We start from the raw sequence: 18,578 nt of genomic DNA, 5'->3' as shown, positions 1-18,578 counted from the left end.
TGCGGAATCCATACTTTTCCAAGCCTGATGAGAAGCTGCAGGCCGCCGGCGATGCCCTCGTGTGGCTCCTGAATTATGCATCGTACTGCTTTGACCGAAGAGAAGGCGAGACCTATGGTGAGGATGTTGAATCTATTCACTCCAATAACGACGAGAGGCTGTCAACCAAGGGCTAAGCTCTCATGCGGCTTCTGAATTATGTGTCGTAGGAGTACGACGAAAGTGAAAGACGAGATCTACGATGATGACGTTAAATCCGTCCGCTCCAAACGTGATGAGAAAGCTGCCAAATAGACGATCCAAACCCCCCTTGCGCTTCGGCTGTGGAGTTATAGAATATAGCTTTCCACAACTTAATTTTTTCTAAACTTTTCAGAAATTTATATGGATTTCGCCAAATCTAGAAAGGAATCTTCACCTCAGCTTAACCCAAAATAAAGCTTTATTCAGAAATTACACTAGAACTTTAGACAAAATTGAGAAAAATAAACCGCATTCAAACTTTCAGATTCAGTATGCTAGCTCCACGGCTGCGCCACTGCAAACCTAGCAGCCGGCTTGCCGCGGGAACTCGCTCCCCTCTCCATCTGCGCCGCCTTTTCCAGTATCTCCAGCTGTTTACGCCGCCGCTCTCCCTACCACACCCCCGAGGTCTAGACGAGCTCTTCCCCGGTCGCCGCCATCCTCTCCTCTCCATCGCCGCTCCTCCCCGTTATGCCCAAGAAGCTCGGCAAGCCGCCGCCGCCGCCGGCGGCGGCACAGGAGGAGGGGAGAGAGGAGCTTTTTGCATCATGCTCCTTCGCCGACCTCGGACTCCACCCTACCCTCTGCGCCCACCTTCAAGGTCGGGCTTTATCTTTCCTTCACAGATTCACTCTCCTTTTTTTTTTTTCTCTTGCCTGTCTTGGTTTCAATTGTGATTTGGGAGTTCGGTTGTGAATCTTGCTCCTAGCACCATCAGCTTCTGTTTGTGGTTATTAGCTTCGTTACGATTTCTTATTTGTTGAATGTCAAATCGAGTTTGGCACAATCCCACCTTCCTAGTTTTATGCACAAATTGGAGTAACAAATTACCTTTGTGGATTTTAATCGAATTAGCGCAGAAGTCATGCTCGATGAAATTGGTGCCCTAATAGAGTGTTTCTATATGTTGTCGAGTGCATTCTGCATAAAACATGACTGCTCCCTGGTTATCTGTTCCATAACGAGCAGCAAAATGCACAAAAGTCTGCAAAAAGGATGTGCATTTTCATGTTTGCTAAATGAATATTTGGTTTCATTTCTTTAATCTAGATAAGATGGGTTTCCAAGCACCGACGCGAATTCAAGCTCAGGCAATTCCTGTCGCCATGTCTGGACAGCACATGTATGCTCTAATTTACCACAAGTCATTAATCGAACTATTTTTTTCTTAAAGAAAAAGGAATAATGTTTGCACTACTAATTTCAGGCTAGTGAAGGCTGCAACTGGCACTGGGAAAACTCTTGCGTACCTTGCACCTATTGTTCACCTTCTCCAGATGAGGGAGCCTCGTGTCGATAGAACTCATGGAACTTTTGGTAATTGCTTGTTGGGCACTTGGGCCTTTTTTTATGTTCATGTTCTGCATTTTATGGATAAGTTCAGTTTCCCCTCCAGAATATGTCGGTTTCCTTATCTCAATGTCTATAAAATTTAGTGCAGTAAAGCTGGTCTTGTTGTTTCCTCTCTGTATAACCTTACACCAAGTGCTGGTTTGTCTATCATTATATGATCTTCTGCAGAAATTGTTCATGTATTCTACATCTTTGTTTGGAGAAGAAAATGAAGTCACTGCTACATTTGTTATTACCTTGGTGAAAAGTACAGCGGACTAAAATTGCTAATGCATCATGGATTTTATTTTGATTGAAGTGCTTGTCTTCATGTGATTCAGCTTTATGGTTATTTCCAATGCAATTTCAGCTGTATCAGCTAACCTAATGATGCTGACAAGTGGAATATATTTCAAAACATAACCAGAAGAAATCATCTGACACACGATCAATGACTAATTATGACTTATCTAGTATATCTGCATCATGCTGTATAATGAAGAACAAAACCCACCCTCTACTGACCTATTCTTCCCTCAACACCCCCTAATACTGATTAGCATTACTAATTGTTTGATGGTAGCGTTGGTTCTTGTGCCAACGCGAGAATTATGCTTACAGGTTTATGGGATTGCGCAGCAGCTGGTTCATCGTTTTCACTGGATTGTCCCTGGGTATGTCATGGGTGGTGAGAACAGAGCAAAAGAGAAAGCAAGGCTGCGAAAAGGTATATCTTGTTCGGTAAAGTCATTTATGGAATCAAATGTACCTGTGTGTGATGTCATGCTTTGACTCTGGACATTTATTTAGGAATATCAATTCTCATTGCTACCCCTGGGCGCCTCCTTGACCATTTGCAGCATACTGCGTCATTTGTTTATTCAAATTTGCGCTGGATAGTTTTTGATGAAGCTGACAGGTCTGATAGCAATAGTCTCATCATTTGGTTTCCGAATAAGATTTCTTGTTCAATGGGCACAACTTTTACCACACTTATGTTTGTATTAATGCAGCATTCTTGAACTTGGTTTTGGGAAAGCAGTTGAGGATATTCTAGAGCACTTGGGTTCAAGGAATGGTGCTCCTGATCAAAATAAAAACAAAGGGGAGCATATCCGAAGGCAAAACCTTCTGTTATCTGCAACTCTTAATGAGAAGGTGAATCGGTTGGCTAAAATTAGTTTGAAGAATCCAGTGATGATTGGCCTTGATGATCAAAAGAAGCCCTCAGGGAAATCGAACACGCTAGGGAACAGTCATACTTCTCTATTATCTGATGATGAGGAGGACGGGATACTGGAAAAGCAAAATGATGTATTGGAACATGCAGTTGATGATTTCAAGCTTCCTGCACAATTGGTCCAAAGATACGTTAAAGGTAGAAACAAGTTGCTTGCTTTAAATTTTTTAAAGTTCATGCTTGTCGTTTGTTCCTTAGGTGGTATAACAAAGCTTTACTTTTATTTAGTTTCCTGTGGCTCAAGGCTTGCAGTTCTTCTGTCGATTCTCAAATCTCTATTTGAAAGACAAATTTCTCAGAAGGTGAGTTGCATATTATGTCCTGAAGCGGTTTAAATTTCACTGAACTGTAATTTTTGACTTAAAGTTTCACTTGCCACAGATAGGTCCTGGAAGCCCTGGGACTCCTAACTATTATGACTTGTGAGTTAGCTTACATTGCTTTTTTGCAGGTTGTTATTTTCTTGTCAACTTGTGACTCTGTTGATTTCCACCACACGGTACTCAGCCAGCTTGAATGGAGCTCTGGCCCACAACTTGATATGGATAAGAAGCAAAAATTTCTTAGTTGTAAAGTGTTCCGTTTGCATGGTAGTATGGAGCAGGATGATCGAAAAAAGTCATTTTTGGGTTTTGGTTCTGAGAAATCTGCAATTCTTGTATCTACCGATGTTGCTGCTAGAGGCTTGGACTTTCCAAAAGTCAAGTACATCATACAGTATGATTCTCCAGGGGAAGCTTCTGAATACGTTCACAGGTACCTGAATCATCTCCTTGTTTGATGCACTTGTAGTTTTTTGGTGTATTTTGTCTCCTTTGTAATTTCGTGTATCGGATCTGGACAAAATACGCGCCTTGCATTTTGCTTGCTTATTACATAGTTCCGTATTATGTTTCTGGTGTTCACTGCACTGCTGTCATAGTGTATCTTTTTATCTAGCAGGTTGCTTGTACTAACTCAGTTGTGCAGTGTATTCTTACTTGCTATTCTGTTTTATAGTTTCCTGGGAAGATGCTAGACGCCCAATTGATAAGCAACAAAGATAGTTAGCATTCTACTTTGCCATTACTGGTTATGTTTTAATGACACTATGCACTTCATTATAGGGTTGGAAGAACTGCAAGGATTGGTGAAAAAGGGGAGGCTCTCCTGTTTCTGCAGCCTATTGAACTTGACTACTTGAAAGATCTGGAGTCACACGGTGTATCACTGACAGAGTACCCCTTTCAAAAGGTTTTGGATAGTTTTCCTGTAAATGGACAGAAACCTCACAAAAGGAAGATAATATCTTTAGACATGCACCCTTGGATAATGTCTCTGCAGAGATCACTAGAGGGTTTCGTCGCTGCTGAGGTAATGCATATTTTCTCTTTCCTTCTACCTCAAGTGACTGTTTGGCTAATATTATATTTCACCTTTCCATGATGAGCAGACGTGTACATTTGAAATGCTTTTGCTGATTACTTGTTATGAATATTGTAAACTAAGCTTTAAGCAATGGATATCACACATCTGTGAATAACATATTGTGATATTCTTTATTCTTTTCCAGGATGCAACAAAGAAGCTTGCCAGGGACGCTTTCTGCTCCTGGATTCGGGCCTACACTGCCCACCGAGGCGAACTGAAGAAGATTTTCATGGTGAAGAAGCTCCACTTGGGGCACGTAGCGAGGAGCTTCGGGCTGAAGGAACAGCCGTCGTTGGTGGGAAGGTCGCACCAGGTGCAGCTCAAGAAGAGGAAGAAGGAGCAGAAGCGCCAACAGCCTGCCAAGAGGAGAAAGCTCCCCTCCAAGAAGTGAACCTGCACATCTGAAATGGCGTGCCGCTTGACTTGGATCGTGGATGATGTGATCCGCACCAGTTTTGGAACTAACAGCCGCGGGGGCCTGAAGTTTACTTGTACATCATGGCTAGGGCTGTAGAGCCCTGGTCATGGCTGTTTTTGTTCGAGAGATTCCATGTTTGGATAATGGCTTGAATGTAGCCTACTTTTTCATTTTGGCGAACATGGTTTGAATGTAGCAACTAGCAAGGGATGCACAATGTTGTTGAGATGACATTATGCATTATTTTAGTACCCACATGGGTTTTCTTAGCAGAATCTCACGCCCGACTTTCACCACCTGACAAACGATTTGTTCAGAAACCATCAGAACCATTAGCCTCATTGTTGGTGTGCGCGCCCAATGGATTGTTGGCAAACTAATCAGGTAGCCAGCCGCGCGGATTACTCTGCAATTAGGTCATGGATGACGCAACCGAGTCCTTCTTGTGCCCCCATAGACAAATCGTGCAGTGTCACTGTCAGAGTAAACTAGTAGACCCCAATCACACCCGATATCTGAATTTCAATTTCATGAACTAATCCTACTCACGGTATTCTATACCTTTCATCTCCAGGAAACAGAAAGCAAAGGGGAAAGTTTTTGCTTCAATGCTGGTCAGGTAGGTAACCTGGCTATTCTTCCCCTAGCGCAAAGTCTGCACGGATCAAGCTGCAAGCACCAATCAGGCAAATTCCAGAAGCCTTTGGTTTTGCCTGCTCCAACGTGCTCCCCACCACGAACCCATCAGACATGTGGGCCCCATCGCTTCAGACCCCACGTTGCAGTGACCGCGGCGCGCCTCGCTGGAACCAGACGATCCAGCTACTGCCTCAACCGCCTCCACCAGCTCCCGCCGTCACGCCAGAGGCGAGCTCACGGGCGGAGCCGGCTCGGAGGCACAGGCACTGCACCCACGCCACGAGGCGAGCTTGGAGCCCCTCCAGGGATTCCACACGCCGGGCAGTCTCCGCGGGGCCACCCGGGGCGGGCGGCGACCGCCGCGTACTGCTGATTTGGTGGGCGGGGAGTCTAGGGATGAGAGATCTGGCCCCAGCGGCCGCGGCGAGATGGTGACCGCGAGCGCGGGCTCGAGCCGGGGCGTCCCGGCGCGCGTCGCGGCGCGGGGCGGCGCCGGGTCCGGGAGCCCGCGCGCCTCTGCTGCCGCGACCGCCTTCGCGGCGCTGCGGCGCAGGTGGCGGTGGGCGCCCTCGGGCGCGTCGCTGGAGCGTGCAGCCCACGCGTTCCTCCTGGCCTCCGCGGCGCTGGTGCTCTCCTGCGCGCTCTACCTCTACGTCTTCCGCTACGTCGGCCGGGGAGGGCGCGCGGTCGACGCCGCGGGCTTCGTCGGGGACGCCGGCCTGGGCCTGGGCCTCGGCGCCGGCGGTGGGCGGTGCGACGTGTTCGACGGAACCTGGGTGCCCGACTACACCGGCCGCCACCCGCTCTACAACAGCTCCGAGTGCCCGTTCGCGGAGCGCGGGTTCGACTGCCTCGCCAACGGCCGGAACGACACGGGCTACCTGAAGTGGCGGTGGAAGCCGCGCCGGTGCGAGGTGCCGCGGTTCGCGGCCCGCGCCGCGCTGGAGCGGCTGCGCGGGAAGCGGGTGGTGTTCGTGGGGGACTCCATGAGCCGCACGCAGTGGGAGTCCTTCATCTGCATGCTCATGACCGCGGTGGACGACCCCAGGACCGTCTTCGAGGTGAACGGGAACGAGATCACCAAGATAATACGGCACCTGGCGGTCAGGTTCTCGTCGCACAGCCTCACCGTGGAGTTCTTCCGTTCGGTGTTCCTCGTGCAGCAGCACCCTGCCCCGCGGCATGCCCCAAAGAGGGTCAAATCCACATTGAGGTTGGACAGGATGGATAATCTCAGCCGGAAGTGGCTGAATTCAGACGTTCTGATTTTCAACACCGGGCATTGGTGGACACCGACCAAATTGTTTGATACGTAAGGTCCCTTGCATTGATATACTCTACCTTCTAGTTCAAAACTTGAAAAAAGTGTAGTAGCTTCAGTAATGTTCGTCAGTCTGTCTGCTTTGCCACTCACATTTTCTTAGCATTGCCCACCGGTGTACTATATTCATGGTTGAATAGGTAATTCCGGATACCTTTTTTATTTCAGAAAAGACAAGTAGCTCTGTTCTATTTGATACTCTGGTTGCTGCCCAGTATTTTCAATACTGCACCTTATCTCATCCCCTAAAAAATAGCTACTGCACCTTATTTTTGAGATAGAATCCTAGATCATGTTCTAGTTAGAGGTAGAGTCTGGTACAGTGGTACCATATTGAATTTTGAGGAGTGATGTATGCGTCTACTTAACATGGATACCAATAATACAGCAGACACTTGGGTGTCAGGGTGGGGGGCTACAGAGTGAATGTGAGTGCCTTGCACATCCTGTGCAATACCAACCTTTTTCATAGGATTTTACCTTCATCTGACCTACTGAATAAGCAGCCTTACATGATCTTGAAATGGCAGCATTAAAATTGCCAACTTATTGATTTTATTTGTTGTATGTATATGTGCCTTCGATTCAACAAATTTTCCATTTATTTCCACAGAACACTGTGTTCACATCATAGTCAAATTACTTTTGCTTGTTTCTAGCTCACCAAGTGGCATTTGACATAGTCTTCTTCATCTTCAATTTTTTATGTATCCGTAATTGGTTTACTGATGGTAACTGAAACACAAGGTAAACAGTTAAGCAGTTTTTTCTGACTTGGTCTTCCCAACAGGGGTTGCTATTTTCAGGCCGGACGTTCACTTAAACTAGGTACATCCATTGATGCTGGCTTCAGGATGGCATTGGAGACCTGGGCCTCGTGGGTAGAAAAAAGAGTTGATCTAAACCGAACACATGTCTTCTTTCGCACATATGAGCCATCCCATTGGGGGTATGTTCTATAACAAACTCAAACTCTGAAAGATAATTATGGTTGTTAGGCATTTGAATCTCATGAAGAAAAGCTATTAATCTACGATCCTAAAAAACTAACTTCACCCATGTACCTTGATAACCTAGATAGCCATGTAATTTTCAGTCCTATTAAAATGATATACTGCTATGCCTTTACTTATTTATGTAAATTGGTAGTGGCGCCATAGATAATTGCACCGATCTAATTATAGTGAATCTTTTTTTTTTGCTATTTGAGATCACAATCCATTTTGACTACATGTAATCTGTAGTCAGTCCACTTTACTGTGCAATGTGTCTTATAGCTACACCAAGACATATGTACTGATGTATATGCTTGATTTTATCTACATTATGATTCATGAGTTGTAAAATGCTTCACGTCAATAAACTGCAAAAACATCTTACGGTTTCCAGGGTCGATTTGTGATTGCACTGCATTTAGTTATTACAGATACCTTATCACCACACCTCTTCATTTGATGTTTTTCACTGTTTTGCTACACAATTGTACTTCATTTTTTTTCTGTATGGCAGTATGCATCTCTAGTTGGTGCATGAGGCCGGAACTTATACTTCGTCTAGAAAAACTTCATTTTCTCCATTCCTAAAATTATGATATGGTCTAGCACGAGCATGATTAGCACAAAAGGTAGTATTATTGCGAGAAATTATGTACTACTGGTTCTTTTCATCGTTTGCTGTGCTGTAGCTATTCTATATGAACTGACAAGAGTGCTCTTTCCATTGACAGGGACACGAGCCAAAAGGTATGTGAGGTAACAGAACAGCCTTCATCAGAGGCCAAAGGAAACGATAAGAGTGAATTTGGGGCTACACTTGCTGATGTTGTGGCCAACATGAAAGTTCCTATAACAGTTCTAAATGTAACTTTAATGGGAGCGTTCAGAAGTGATGCTCATGTTGGCACTTGGAGTTATCCTCCCACTGTACTTGATTGCAGCCACTGGTGTCTGCCGGGAGTCCCTGATGCTTGGAATGAACTCGTATTTTCTTACCTTTTGACAAATGGTGAGTTGTTATCTATGCTAAGATGTTTCTTCTTTTCTATGAGTACTGTGAGGGAAAAAGTGATGTTTTTCAACCAGACAGTTTCATCGTATCACAAATTGCTTTCGGTTGCGAAATATAGTGTTATTCCGCTGCATCTACTGGGTGTTGTAGTTTTGGAGTCTTGCAGACACAATGCATAAACACTTGCTATCTCTACTGAACCATAATATTATTACATGAGATTTTCCAATAAAAAATATTGAGATTCACAGTTACTTGAAGGGGAATAGGAGGTTGCTCCGAGAGAAGATGGCTTAGACTATGATAGTTGACTCTTGATAACCTGCAGTCAAGCAATCCATCTGGAATGATCCAGAGCTCTTTGCCGATACTACTTTGGAAAGTCTTAAGTTACAATTTTCCAAATATTGTTCCATTGCATATACATTTATCAGTAATTGTCCATACATGGGTGTGCTAGTATATTTTCTTTTACCTCTGTTAGTATGTGATGCGGCTTGAGTTGCTTCAAGTGTTACAAAATAATTTTTCGTTCCTCAACTTGAGCTTGTTTTCATTGTAATTGGATTTGAGTTGACCTGGTTTTTTTCACGTCCAAATTGCACAGGTTGGCAAAACATGGCAGGGTGAATGCTGTGGCAGCATACTCAATCTTCTCCCACTTGTGTATTGTGACATTTGACATTGTCACGTATAGTAGAGGATTAACATACGTCCTGGACGATGCAGCTGTATCTGCTAGCTGGTCACTGGACTTCTACATTCTTTTCTTCTTTGACTTGTATACACAGTGACACATTCTTGGAGAGATGTACAGCTTGTATCACTTCTTTTCGTTGCTAAGGATTAGAAAGCATTGACATTCAACCTGTATGTACTAACAGTTTCATTTTTCTATTATCAAAAATCAAATTTGTGTTTCATCCAGAATGTACAAACATTCACTTGATACGTTGCCAAAAAAAGTGCCCAGTTCAATTTGAGTTGCAAAGTTTGCATGCTTAGTATAATACTAACCAATGCAATGTTCCTTGTAACACCAGAGAAGTTCATATAAATAGCCACTGAGCGGGCGCTTTCAAGATGGACTGGAAAACTGACTTTTTGATCCGTAGCTTGGAGCGATTTATCTACTGTTTATACATGCTTTTTTGAATATGTGTACTAAATTTATGGTACAAAACAGTGGCAGTGCTAGAGATTGCACCTACAACGGCATCGCCTTTGATTGGAGGCAAGCAAACATAGAAATGGTTTTGCTACTGCTTTGACTAGTTTATTCTTCCCATGCTCTAAAAATTCAAAACCTTAACACCTGCTTAAAACTCTTCTTATTGTAGTTGGATGCAGGCTGAACTGATTTTTTTTTTACCGTCCGAATTGCAAAGGTTGGAGAAACATGGCGGGGTGAATATTGCGGCAATATACTCAACCTACCCTTACTTGTGTATGGGCTTCAACATTATTTCTTTCTTAACTTGTCTACAAGGTTAAGCATGCATCCAGAGGTGTATATTTTGTATCACTTCTTTTGGTTGCTAAGGATTAGAAAACATTGGCAGTCATTCTATGAACTGTTACTAAATTGGCAGTTCATTTTATATGTTGTCAAAAATAAAATTTGTGGGAGCGCAAAAAAAAAACATCAGCTTTGTGTTTCAACTTGTATGTACAAACATTCACGTGACACCTTGTCAAAAAGCTCTCCCTTTCGTTTGAATTGGCAAAATTTGCATGTCTAGTATCTATTATCTTAATACAATAGTGTTAAAAAGGAAAAAATTCAATTTTATGAGAGCACCAAAAAAGTGAATGCCCCATTAATGTATTGCGCGGGTTTGGACTGAGATTTGTAGCCTGCCATAAAAACCGAGTCAAGCTCGGACCAACTTTTCTAACCCAAAACATGAAAAAACTCGAGCCGATCTAGAAAATGCGCAGAAAAGTCCGATTTTACCTGACCCGCCAAACCTGGCCCGACCCGACCACATGTTGCACCGGACTCAGGCCAAAAATATCTAGCCTGATGGTCGGGTCAAATTTGGGCTAAAGGAAAAGGGACGGGTATTCTTTAGCCCGACTCGACCGACTATATGAGAGTGGTAAGCTAAAAGAAGAGAAAATATGAACTGCTTTACGATAAGGAGGTGGTCAATACTCCCGTGTTCATGGTGACTGAGAGGGGGAGCAATAATGACGGGAGAAGCCCATGGGCATAAGTTATTACTGCTAGGTACATGCTAAAGGTGCCAGAGGTTGAGCCAAATTTGAGTGGTGTACGAGCCAATCTGATAGCACGCGCAAAAGGGAGGCCCGTCAACAATAGACACAGATACTGATTGGAGTATGTCCTAAACTAAATAGAAGGATTTCAGTTTTCTAACATATTTTGATTAAGAGAATTTTCCGGTAAAAAATCCAAAAGATTAGATAAATGCTTACAATACTAGGAACTCCAGAAAAATAACAAGTGGACAAAAGCAAGCAAGTAAATGCAACAAATGATCTTTTATAGAAAGTCAACAGAATATTGATGTTACAAGAAGACATGTCATTGGCGTGAATAGTGTGCCATGTATAAACGTCATTGTTCATCAGCGCGGAATGATGGAGGAGGAGGTGAAGCACCTAGACGAAGGTAGAGGCTCAGGTGAATACACAAGGTAACATGCAACGGTGCATGGTGCCGTTGAGATGAAAAGAAAGACCACAAGGAAGGAGCTGACCTACGATAGAGATTGTGGTGTGCCCTGAGGACGAATTCCTTATACTTTTGTTTAAACGGTTTTAGAATTTAAGAATTTTAAAAATAATAAAGTAAGTAAAATTAAGCATCCACATTGACTCCAAGGAAAGTACGCATTCAAATGGTTTCAAAATTAAAATAGTCAAATAAGAGTTTATGTAAAATAAATATAAATAGGTATAAATAAATACCTAAGCTTTTAGTAGAAAGAGTTAAATAGATTAACAGGTAGTTAGATTTTCATATGTATTAAGAAGAAAACCACATAAAGAAAGGGCACATATAAACTAATATGTAAGAAGACAATTTAAGATCAAAAATGGAATAAAAGAGTATGTATCAAATTTATATCCATGTTTCGTGGTTTCCTCTTAATTACACCATTTGTAGATAAACTAAAGGATACTAATAATGACTGATCACATGAACCCTAAAACCATTGTATATCGATCGATTATAAATATAATATGAATTGGATAGAGAATTATAAAAAGATAAATAATAAATTTAACTATATTATTTGTGTGGGACAATATTAAAAATAAAGAATGCATAGTTATATTACGTTCAATTAACCTTGATTACATTATTCGAATAGAACAAAAGAAACCTTGATTTTGTATGGAAACAAAAGGAGAAACCAAATAAAGTTAAAGTCAAAATGGTTATATTACGTTCAATTGATATTGAAAAACTATGATTCTACATAAGTAAATCCCTTTTATCATGAAAATGATTTCATGTTACACGCCATATAATATGATGATAAGAAGAGACAATGTCTGGGTTACTTGACAAAAAATGTTAATGAAACAAGTAAACAAAACCATTTAAATAGATGTGCTTTTAATGATAATGAAACAACTAAACAATCCAAATGTTAGCATGGAAAAAACTACGTACCCGTGTTATTTGCGCGCGCGACTACCTTGCATTGCTCTGTTTCTGTACTGTCGGTAAGTTGTTGTGCTATACATGCCTTTTTTTTGCGGGTAGTGCTATACATGTCTGTCGGTGTACACTGTACAACTAGCCATATTTTCCATGCAGTAACCGCTTAATAACTGGCGCCCTGTACAAATGCATTTCTCACTCACGCTCACAGAATTTCAGCAGGGAAATTTACATGTACCAGTAACTTATTATCTCAGCCAACCCAAAAGAATCGTTAGCCATCGAGGCAGGCCGGCAGCTGACATAGAGCTGCAGCCATGACAGCAACAGGGAGGGGTGTATTTTGTATAGCAAAGACCTAAGCATAGGTACCTATACGAGCTATTGCTATGCATGTATGCTTGCCATATGGGAAGTTGTTTGTATATCTACAGATCATGAGCTTGCCAAGCTCGCCGTCGTCACCGTCGTAGCGGGGCTGCTCTTCGTCCTGTTATTGTTCTCGCCCCAATGCCAGAGCATGCTCTCCCAGAAGCAGAACTTCTCAAAGCAGGTCTTCAGCCTGGAGTCAGTGATGTTGCGGCGCCAATGGCCATCTTCAGAGTTGGCCTTCTCAGCCTGCCTCCGGTCCCACTCCAGCCCGGCCTTCTGCCGTGACCTCAGGAGGCAGTAGGACTGGAGCTTCCGGGGCATCTTGTCGTGCACCTTCCACCACCGGGCGTGCGCGACATCACTAGCGAATTCGCGCATCGGGGGATTGTTCCAGTTGCAGTCATAGTCCCTGAAGCACAGCCATGGCTTCAGGCCCAGGTAGTGGAGAACGTAGAGGACCGGGGGATCTGCACCAAACAGCTGAGTCTTCTTCGCCTTCATCTCCTCGCTGTCGCCCTCCCAGAAGTGCTTCAGGAAGTTCATGTGCTTGGGGATGCGGTGCCACCATGTGAAAATCTCATTCAGGTAACCTTGGTCTCCGCCATTGTACGACGTGATCTCGTTGATGTGGTCCATCAGCAGCTGGAACGTGCAGTTGGAAGGCTCTATGATCATGACGCCGGAGTTGAAGAGCGTTGCGTTGTTGCCAGTTGCAGTGATCTCTGGCATCGCGAACAGGAAGTCAACGTTCCTTAGGATGAGGAGGTCAGCATCGATGAAGATGATCTTGTCGTAGTCAGTCAGCTGCCACAACCTGAACTTGCTGTAGTTCCACTCGTTGTAAGCATCACGCGCAGCTTTTGGATTCCTGATTCTTTGGATTATTCTGACCTTCCACCCTGCAGATTCCAATCCTCTGCGGTGGTGATCACTTATGGTCTCGTCAACAAGGATGACCAGATCCCTAGTTGATCCTGCTTGGCGAATGCTTTGAGCTGCTGCGATAGCACCGCAGACATACTCACTTGCTGAATGCAGTATTGTTGCATATGCTTCTCTTCTTCGATCTACTGAGAAAAGTCTCGCTGCAGCAATAAGAACAGATGTTATGTACTGGAAGTTCATACTTATGATCAGAACAATAAGTAAAAACTGGCATGCACACTTCATGCATGGTGCCATATTAAGAAAAAAAAATACGATTAAACAGAACACAAATATATTTGAGTTGAAAAAAACTGTACTCAGTGTGCTGACGCTTAGTAAATAAGCAACTTACATTTTGCTTTGAGCGGAACAGCAAGCTCACAGGATCCGACTGGAAGCCTGAGCTTTTCCCTTAATGCTTTCGAGTCAGGACTATATAACCAAGCATTGCCTTCATGTCTCACAAGGTTCTTGCACGGGAAGAGATTCGGAATTGGGAAGCAGTCGCTTACAAAAAGCACATGGACCTTGTGATTGCGCTTCGAAGAGGCCACAGCTAATTTTGCTGCTGAGAGCTGCAAATGGAGCCGTGCAACGTCTCTTGACCAACCCGCAACATGGGTACAAGGAAGCTTCACGGCAATGACATCAAAGCGTACACCTTTTCGAACATTGGGCTCTGGGAGAGATGGACAAGAGGGTATCTCAGTTTCTTCCTCCTCATCGATCCATTCAGGATACAGTGTCTGCCAAGTAATGCTGTCCTTGGCATGCTCAAGTCTTATTATGGAAACATGGCTATCCGGTAACAACTGTGTCCAAGAGCCATACTCGGTGCTGTTAAAGTTCAAGAGTCCAACTTTGAGATCTTGATTACCACTTTTTAGATTCCTCAATGCTCTATATACATCGTCCCACTGAACATCAACAGATGATGCATATCGTGGGTCAGAACTTGTTTTGTCCCACATCCAACCGACATCCACGTACCTGCAAAGCATAAACTAGAATTAGGCCACAGTCATACATGTATCGGCATTGTCATATTTTTTCCGCAACAGAAATATATTAACAACACAAGTTGTATTGTACTAACCGGGAGGCTGACTGCAATTGGTGCTCATACAAGGTTGGGGTTATAAGGGTAAGAACTGTTGCAGAAATGATAGCTATGATCATGATCTTCAAAGATTTGAACTTGCAATCACAGTTCTTTTCAAGGACAAGAACTTCAAAATTTTCGACATCTTTGAAGCTTTTGCTTTTAGAGGTCCTTCTCTTAGTTGTATCCTCACTGCAGAAGGTATTAGAAGCACAACTTAGTCGTGAAAAACAATAGCTCCTTTATCAGACAAGATCAGCCATCAATGTACTATGCTTGACACGTGGAATTAAAAAAGGATCAAAGGAGACATCTTTCTTATATTAGCTTGCTTTGCCAATAAAATAAATTACTAAGTGCTGATTCTACAAGAAGACAGATTCTGAAGTTCCTTCTTGAACACAAAGGTATATGTCATTTTCTTCCTTTTCACTTTGATTCGCGTTATTATCACGGAGAGGTAACATGATCACTTGAAAGCGAAAAACAATATGTATAGGCCCGGTCGAATGGTTGTACGATCATCTTTGTGTGACACACTTGGAGAGACCTCTTTTAGGGAAGCACTTACACTTTTACTAAAAAGGTCATCAGCACAAGCGGAAATTGTAGTAGCCAAAATGTTTCATGAAGTACTTACTGCAAACAACTGAATACAGCTGCTAAAACTAGTAAAATTGCAACACATTCAAGTCCCACTTTCCCCTCATGATAGGCCAGACGATAGACTAGATAAACGTTTTCATGTACAGGCAGTGCTATGATATCATCCTTTAGGTTTGCCATGAGTCCAAATAAGTGGAATGCTGATAGGCACAACCACTTTATGGGCAGAAAATGCCCAATAATGACAGATGAAAGCACCCAAAGAACACCCTTTAAAAAGAGAGAAAAATGCAGTATATCCGATAGTTGGATGTGAGTGAGCCACGCCAAAAGATGTTTACCAATCAGAATATGAAGTGTAAAGGAACTAAAAAAACCGCTGAGCACGGCAAAAAATTCAGAGAAGAAATCGCGTAGACTTGTACTGTCACAACCTTAATTTTAAGGAACAATAAGCATAAGCACATACTACTAAATCGTAAAGGCGGCTTTATACCTAACCCCATCACATGACCCCGGACCGATCCTCCAAATCCCAACCATGATTAGCTGTTTGATACTCAGGCGGCATCCACGAGCAGTCGCCAAAAACTCAGACTAACTGCTAGCACTACCGTGCAGGTAACCGGGATGATCCAAGCATGCTGAACTCATCCGTCGGCAGCACACGCCAAGGCCACGTCTTGTACACGTCACGCGTCTTGCCGAAATCGAAAGTCCAGCGCCACAAGTCAAGCCTCGCAGCAGCGGGCAGCAATCGCCGACGGCCGACCAGGTAAAAAGCGAGCGGCGAAAACGAGACCAGGATCCAGTGGAGACGGACGCGTCCGGCAATCCGACGGATCGGCGACGAAGACGAGCAGTCCTCCATGGGGCCAAGTAGGGACTGTCAGTAGTGGGGAGAGGACTGGAGGAGGAGTCCACCGAGCGAGCTAAGCAGGATGTTAATGATCCACATAATGGCACTACCCTATAATTGGCATGCTGAAGATGCGGTCTTGGGTGCTGATCGGCAAGCGCTGGAGGACTGGATTGATGGGGAGCACAGGGGAGATTTCTTGCCGTTAATGCGAGGCCGCAGGCGAGGAGGCGTAACCACCAACCACTACGGCGCCAACAATTAAGAGGACGGGGAGGCGGGGAGACGCGTCACCGCTGCCGTCGTCGTCGTCTTCCTCCGGCTGGTCCGGTCGGACGCGCCTATCTAATGCGGCATGCACACCGCACCGGCGCGGCGCGGGAGGAGGAAGAACGAAAGGAAAAAAGGAAGCAGCTTTGATTGGGATCGAGGGAGGAGGGGGGGAGAGATCTTACGGGGCGCCGGCGGGACGGTAGCGCGGCTCCATTGGCCCCATCGGCGGTCGTTGCGCCGCCGCTCAGCTTAAGCTTCCCGCTCCCGAGAAGGCGATTGCGCCGCCGCCCGTCGCCGTTGCGCCGCTTCGCACCTGAAATCGCGACACGAAGCGCGGGGGGACAATGTCATGTAAAACATGCAGGCCACCGGAACCAGGACAACCTCCCTAGTAGCGACAATAACACAACAGAAATATATAAAGAGAAAAAAGGTAGAGAATCGATGCGAGCATTAATCCCTTGAATAAAAACAAAGAAAGAAAACCTGAAGCAAAGAAGCGAGAGCATTAACGCGGTGCGTCGCGAACGCAGAAGACGGAACAGGGGAGTGAGGGAGACGAACACCAACTGTGCGACAGTGGAAGTAGCAGAGGAAGAAAAGAAAAGAAAAGGCGAGGGGAACTGCGAGTTGGGAGACCCAACGCAGACATGGCTCTGACACGGGCCTGCCCGGCGTCGAAAACCCCGAGAAAACAAAAAACAAGGTGCTCTACTGTGAATCCTCAAGACGAACAAAAAAAATCGGAAAAGGAGAGCGGGAAACGATCGAGGATCAGGCGAATGCCGGCGCCATTCCGGAACCAAGAACACTCATCGGGCAGGAGCAGAAGGCTCTGGACTCACAAGAACACCTCGAAACCAAATCGAAACCGCAAGGCCGAGAGACAAACACAAAGAGATCGTCGTGGCAGGGAAGAGCAGGGTTGTGTTACCCCGAAGGAGGTCTGGAGCTCTGAATCCGCGAGAGGAAGAAGGAAGGCGTGGCCGGCTGGGTTGCTGGCTGCTTCGCTGGAACTCACTTTCTCTCTCTATCTGGAAGAGAGAAAGAACTCGGCGTGGGAGCTCAGGAGGGTGAGAAGCTTTATATATGTGCAGGAAGATGGACGGAGGGTGCGGCTGCGCGAGGGGCGGCCATGGCGATGGATTTCCCGGCCCTCTGCCAATTATTAGGCGCGCGTCCTGGACTGTACTACGGGTCAAGGCCTAATCTTTACCGGGGGCCATGCGCTACCTGGGAGACGGGATTAGCTTTTGTAGTGGGAAATTTTCCTTGGAAGAATAGATGTTTTCCAGGGAAAAGACATCCAAAATTCTGCTCGGGTGCAACGAGTGATCAATTGGGTACTATCTTGAGAGTGTGCGGATGAGTAATACGTAATGGTTGTAGATGAATGGACCATGCAGGCGTGACGAGGTGCCTCGAGAAATTGGAGGACAAACAATCTGCAAGCTAAGTGCATATCTGTATTTTCGTTCACTAAATTTAATGGTATTTTGAAGCAGCTATAGTGCTAGTTGGAAATATGTCTACTAGGACATCAATACAGATTTCAATATAACACTTTATCTAGTAATATCTATAAAAAAAATTATATTATCTTAAGAGACTATTTCCTTGGAAAGTGATTTAGATATTACTTATCTATAAGTCATGTTTTTTGGAGCACTAGATCTACATTGAACTATCAAGATCTGCTTCAATAGCATTTTCTTTTAATCTGGAACAATTCTTTTCTTAAGCTAAACATTTCTTTTTCTAAGCAGAACCTTTTTTTGTTAAAGCAAGCAAATTCAGCTAATGGATATGCAATAATATCAACAACCTACTCTTAAGCAAAATGTTATTCTAAATGGAAAGAGTTATATGATGTGGGGGCATTTTTCATGGTGATTCTAGTAATACCAATCTTCATTAGATAATTAAAATTGAAAAATCATTTGGGATAAATCTAAATGGATCTTTTTTGTTGCAAAACACATACAAACACTCACATGCTCTCACCCTTATTAACACAGGCACGCACACACTACCCATGTGAACTTCTACAAGAGAGTGAGAGACTGGACCAATATATCTTGATATTAGTGAAGCTACCACGAGAACCTCGTTATTGATAGACACACCACCTACAACTATTTGTACCGGGTAAATAAGGCACATAAGATGTTAAAACTTGGTTAGATCTA

General features: G+C 44.1%; 3 protein-coding genes across 4 annotated transcripts; 2 read left to right on the top strand and 1 right to left on the bottom strand.

Annotated features, from left to right (window-relative positions):
• Positions 1-490: 490 nt before the first annotated feature.
• On the top strand, positions 491-4,912 carry LOC112887996 (DEAD-box ATP-dependent RNA helicase 17). The gene is made up of 10 exons (XM_025954308.1): positions 491-844; positions 1,294-1,366; positions 1,451-1,560; positions 2,159-2,302; positions 2,386-2,494; positions 2,589-2,953; positions 3,044-3,117; positions 3,267-3,571; positions 3,922-4,168; positions 4,368-4,912. The coding sequence occupies exons 1-10, from the start codon at positions 715-717 to the stop codon at positions 4,614-4,616; spliced, it is 1,806 nt and encodes a 601-aa protein (XP_025810093.1). The 5' UTR covers positions 491-714; the 3' UTR covers positions 4,617-4,912.
• A 557-nt stretch (positions 4,913-5,469) lies between these two features.
• LOC112888147 (protein trichome berefringence-like 7) lies at positions 5,470-9,533 on the top strand. The gene is made up of 4 exons (XM_025954506.1): positions 5,470-6,594; positions 7,394-7,552; positions 8,330-8,607; positions 9,218-9,533. Exons 1-4 carry the CDS (start codon positions 5,711-5,713, stop codon positions 9,238-9,240), a joined length of 1,344 nt encoding a protein of 447 aa, XP_025810291.1. The 5' UTR covers positions 5,470-5,710; the 3' UTR covers positions 9,241-9,533.
• A 2,840-nt stretch (positions 9,534-12,373) lies between these two features.
• LOC112887990 (putative UDP-glucuronate:xylan alpha-glucuronosyltransferase 3) lies at positions 12,374-17,461 on the bottom strand. 2 transcript variants are annotated; one of them, XM_025954301.1, is made up of 5 exons: positions 17,324-17,461; positions 16,572-16,702; positions 14,646-14,843; positions 13,902-14,539; positions 12,374-13,707 (listed from the first exon to the last, which is right to left on the bottom strand). In XM_025954301.1, the coding sequence occupies exons 2-5, from the start codon at positions 16,610-16,612 to the stop codon at positions 12,686-12,688; spliced, it is 1,899 nt and encodes a 632-aa protein (XP_025810086.1). In that variant the 5' UTR covers positions 16,613-16,702; positions 17,324-17,461; the 3' UTR covers positions 12,374-12,685. The 2 variants fall into 2 exon arrangements, with proteins under 2 accessions (XP_025810086.1, XP_025810085.1); XM_025954300.1 differs by lacking the exons at positions 16,572-16,702; positions 17,324-17,461 and adding an exon at positions 15,754-16,384.
• Between the last annotated feature and the right edge of the window lie 1,117 nt (positions 17,462-18,578).

Source organism: Panicum hallii, chromosome 3, assembly GCF_002211085.1.
Source record: "Panicum hallii strain FIL2 chromosome 3, PHallii_v3.1, whole genome shotgun sequence".
Taxonomy (NCBI): Eukaryota; Viridiplantae; Streptophyta; class Magnoliopsida; order Poales; family Poaceae; genus Panicum; species Panicum hallii.
Note: the sequence above shows the minus strand (reverse complement) of the source record. Positions and strands in the feature narration are given on the sequence as shown.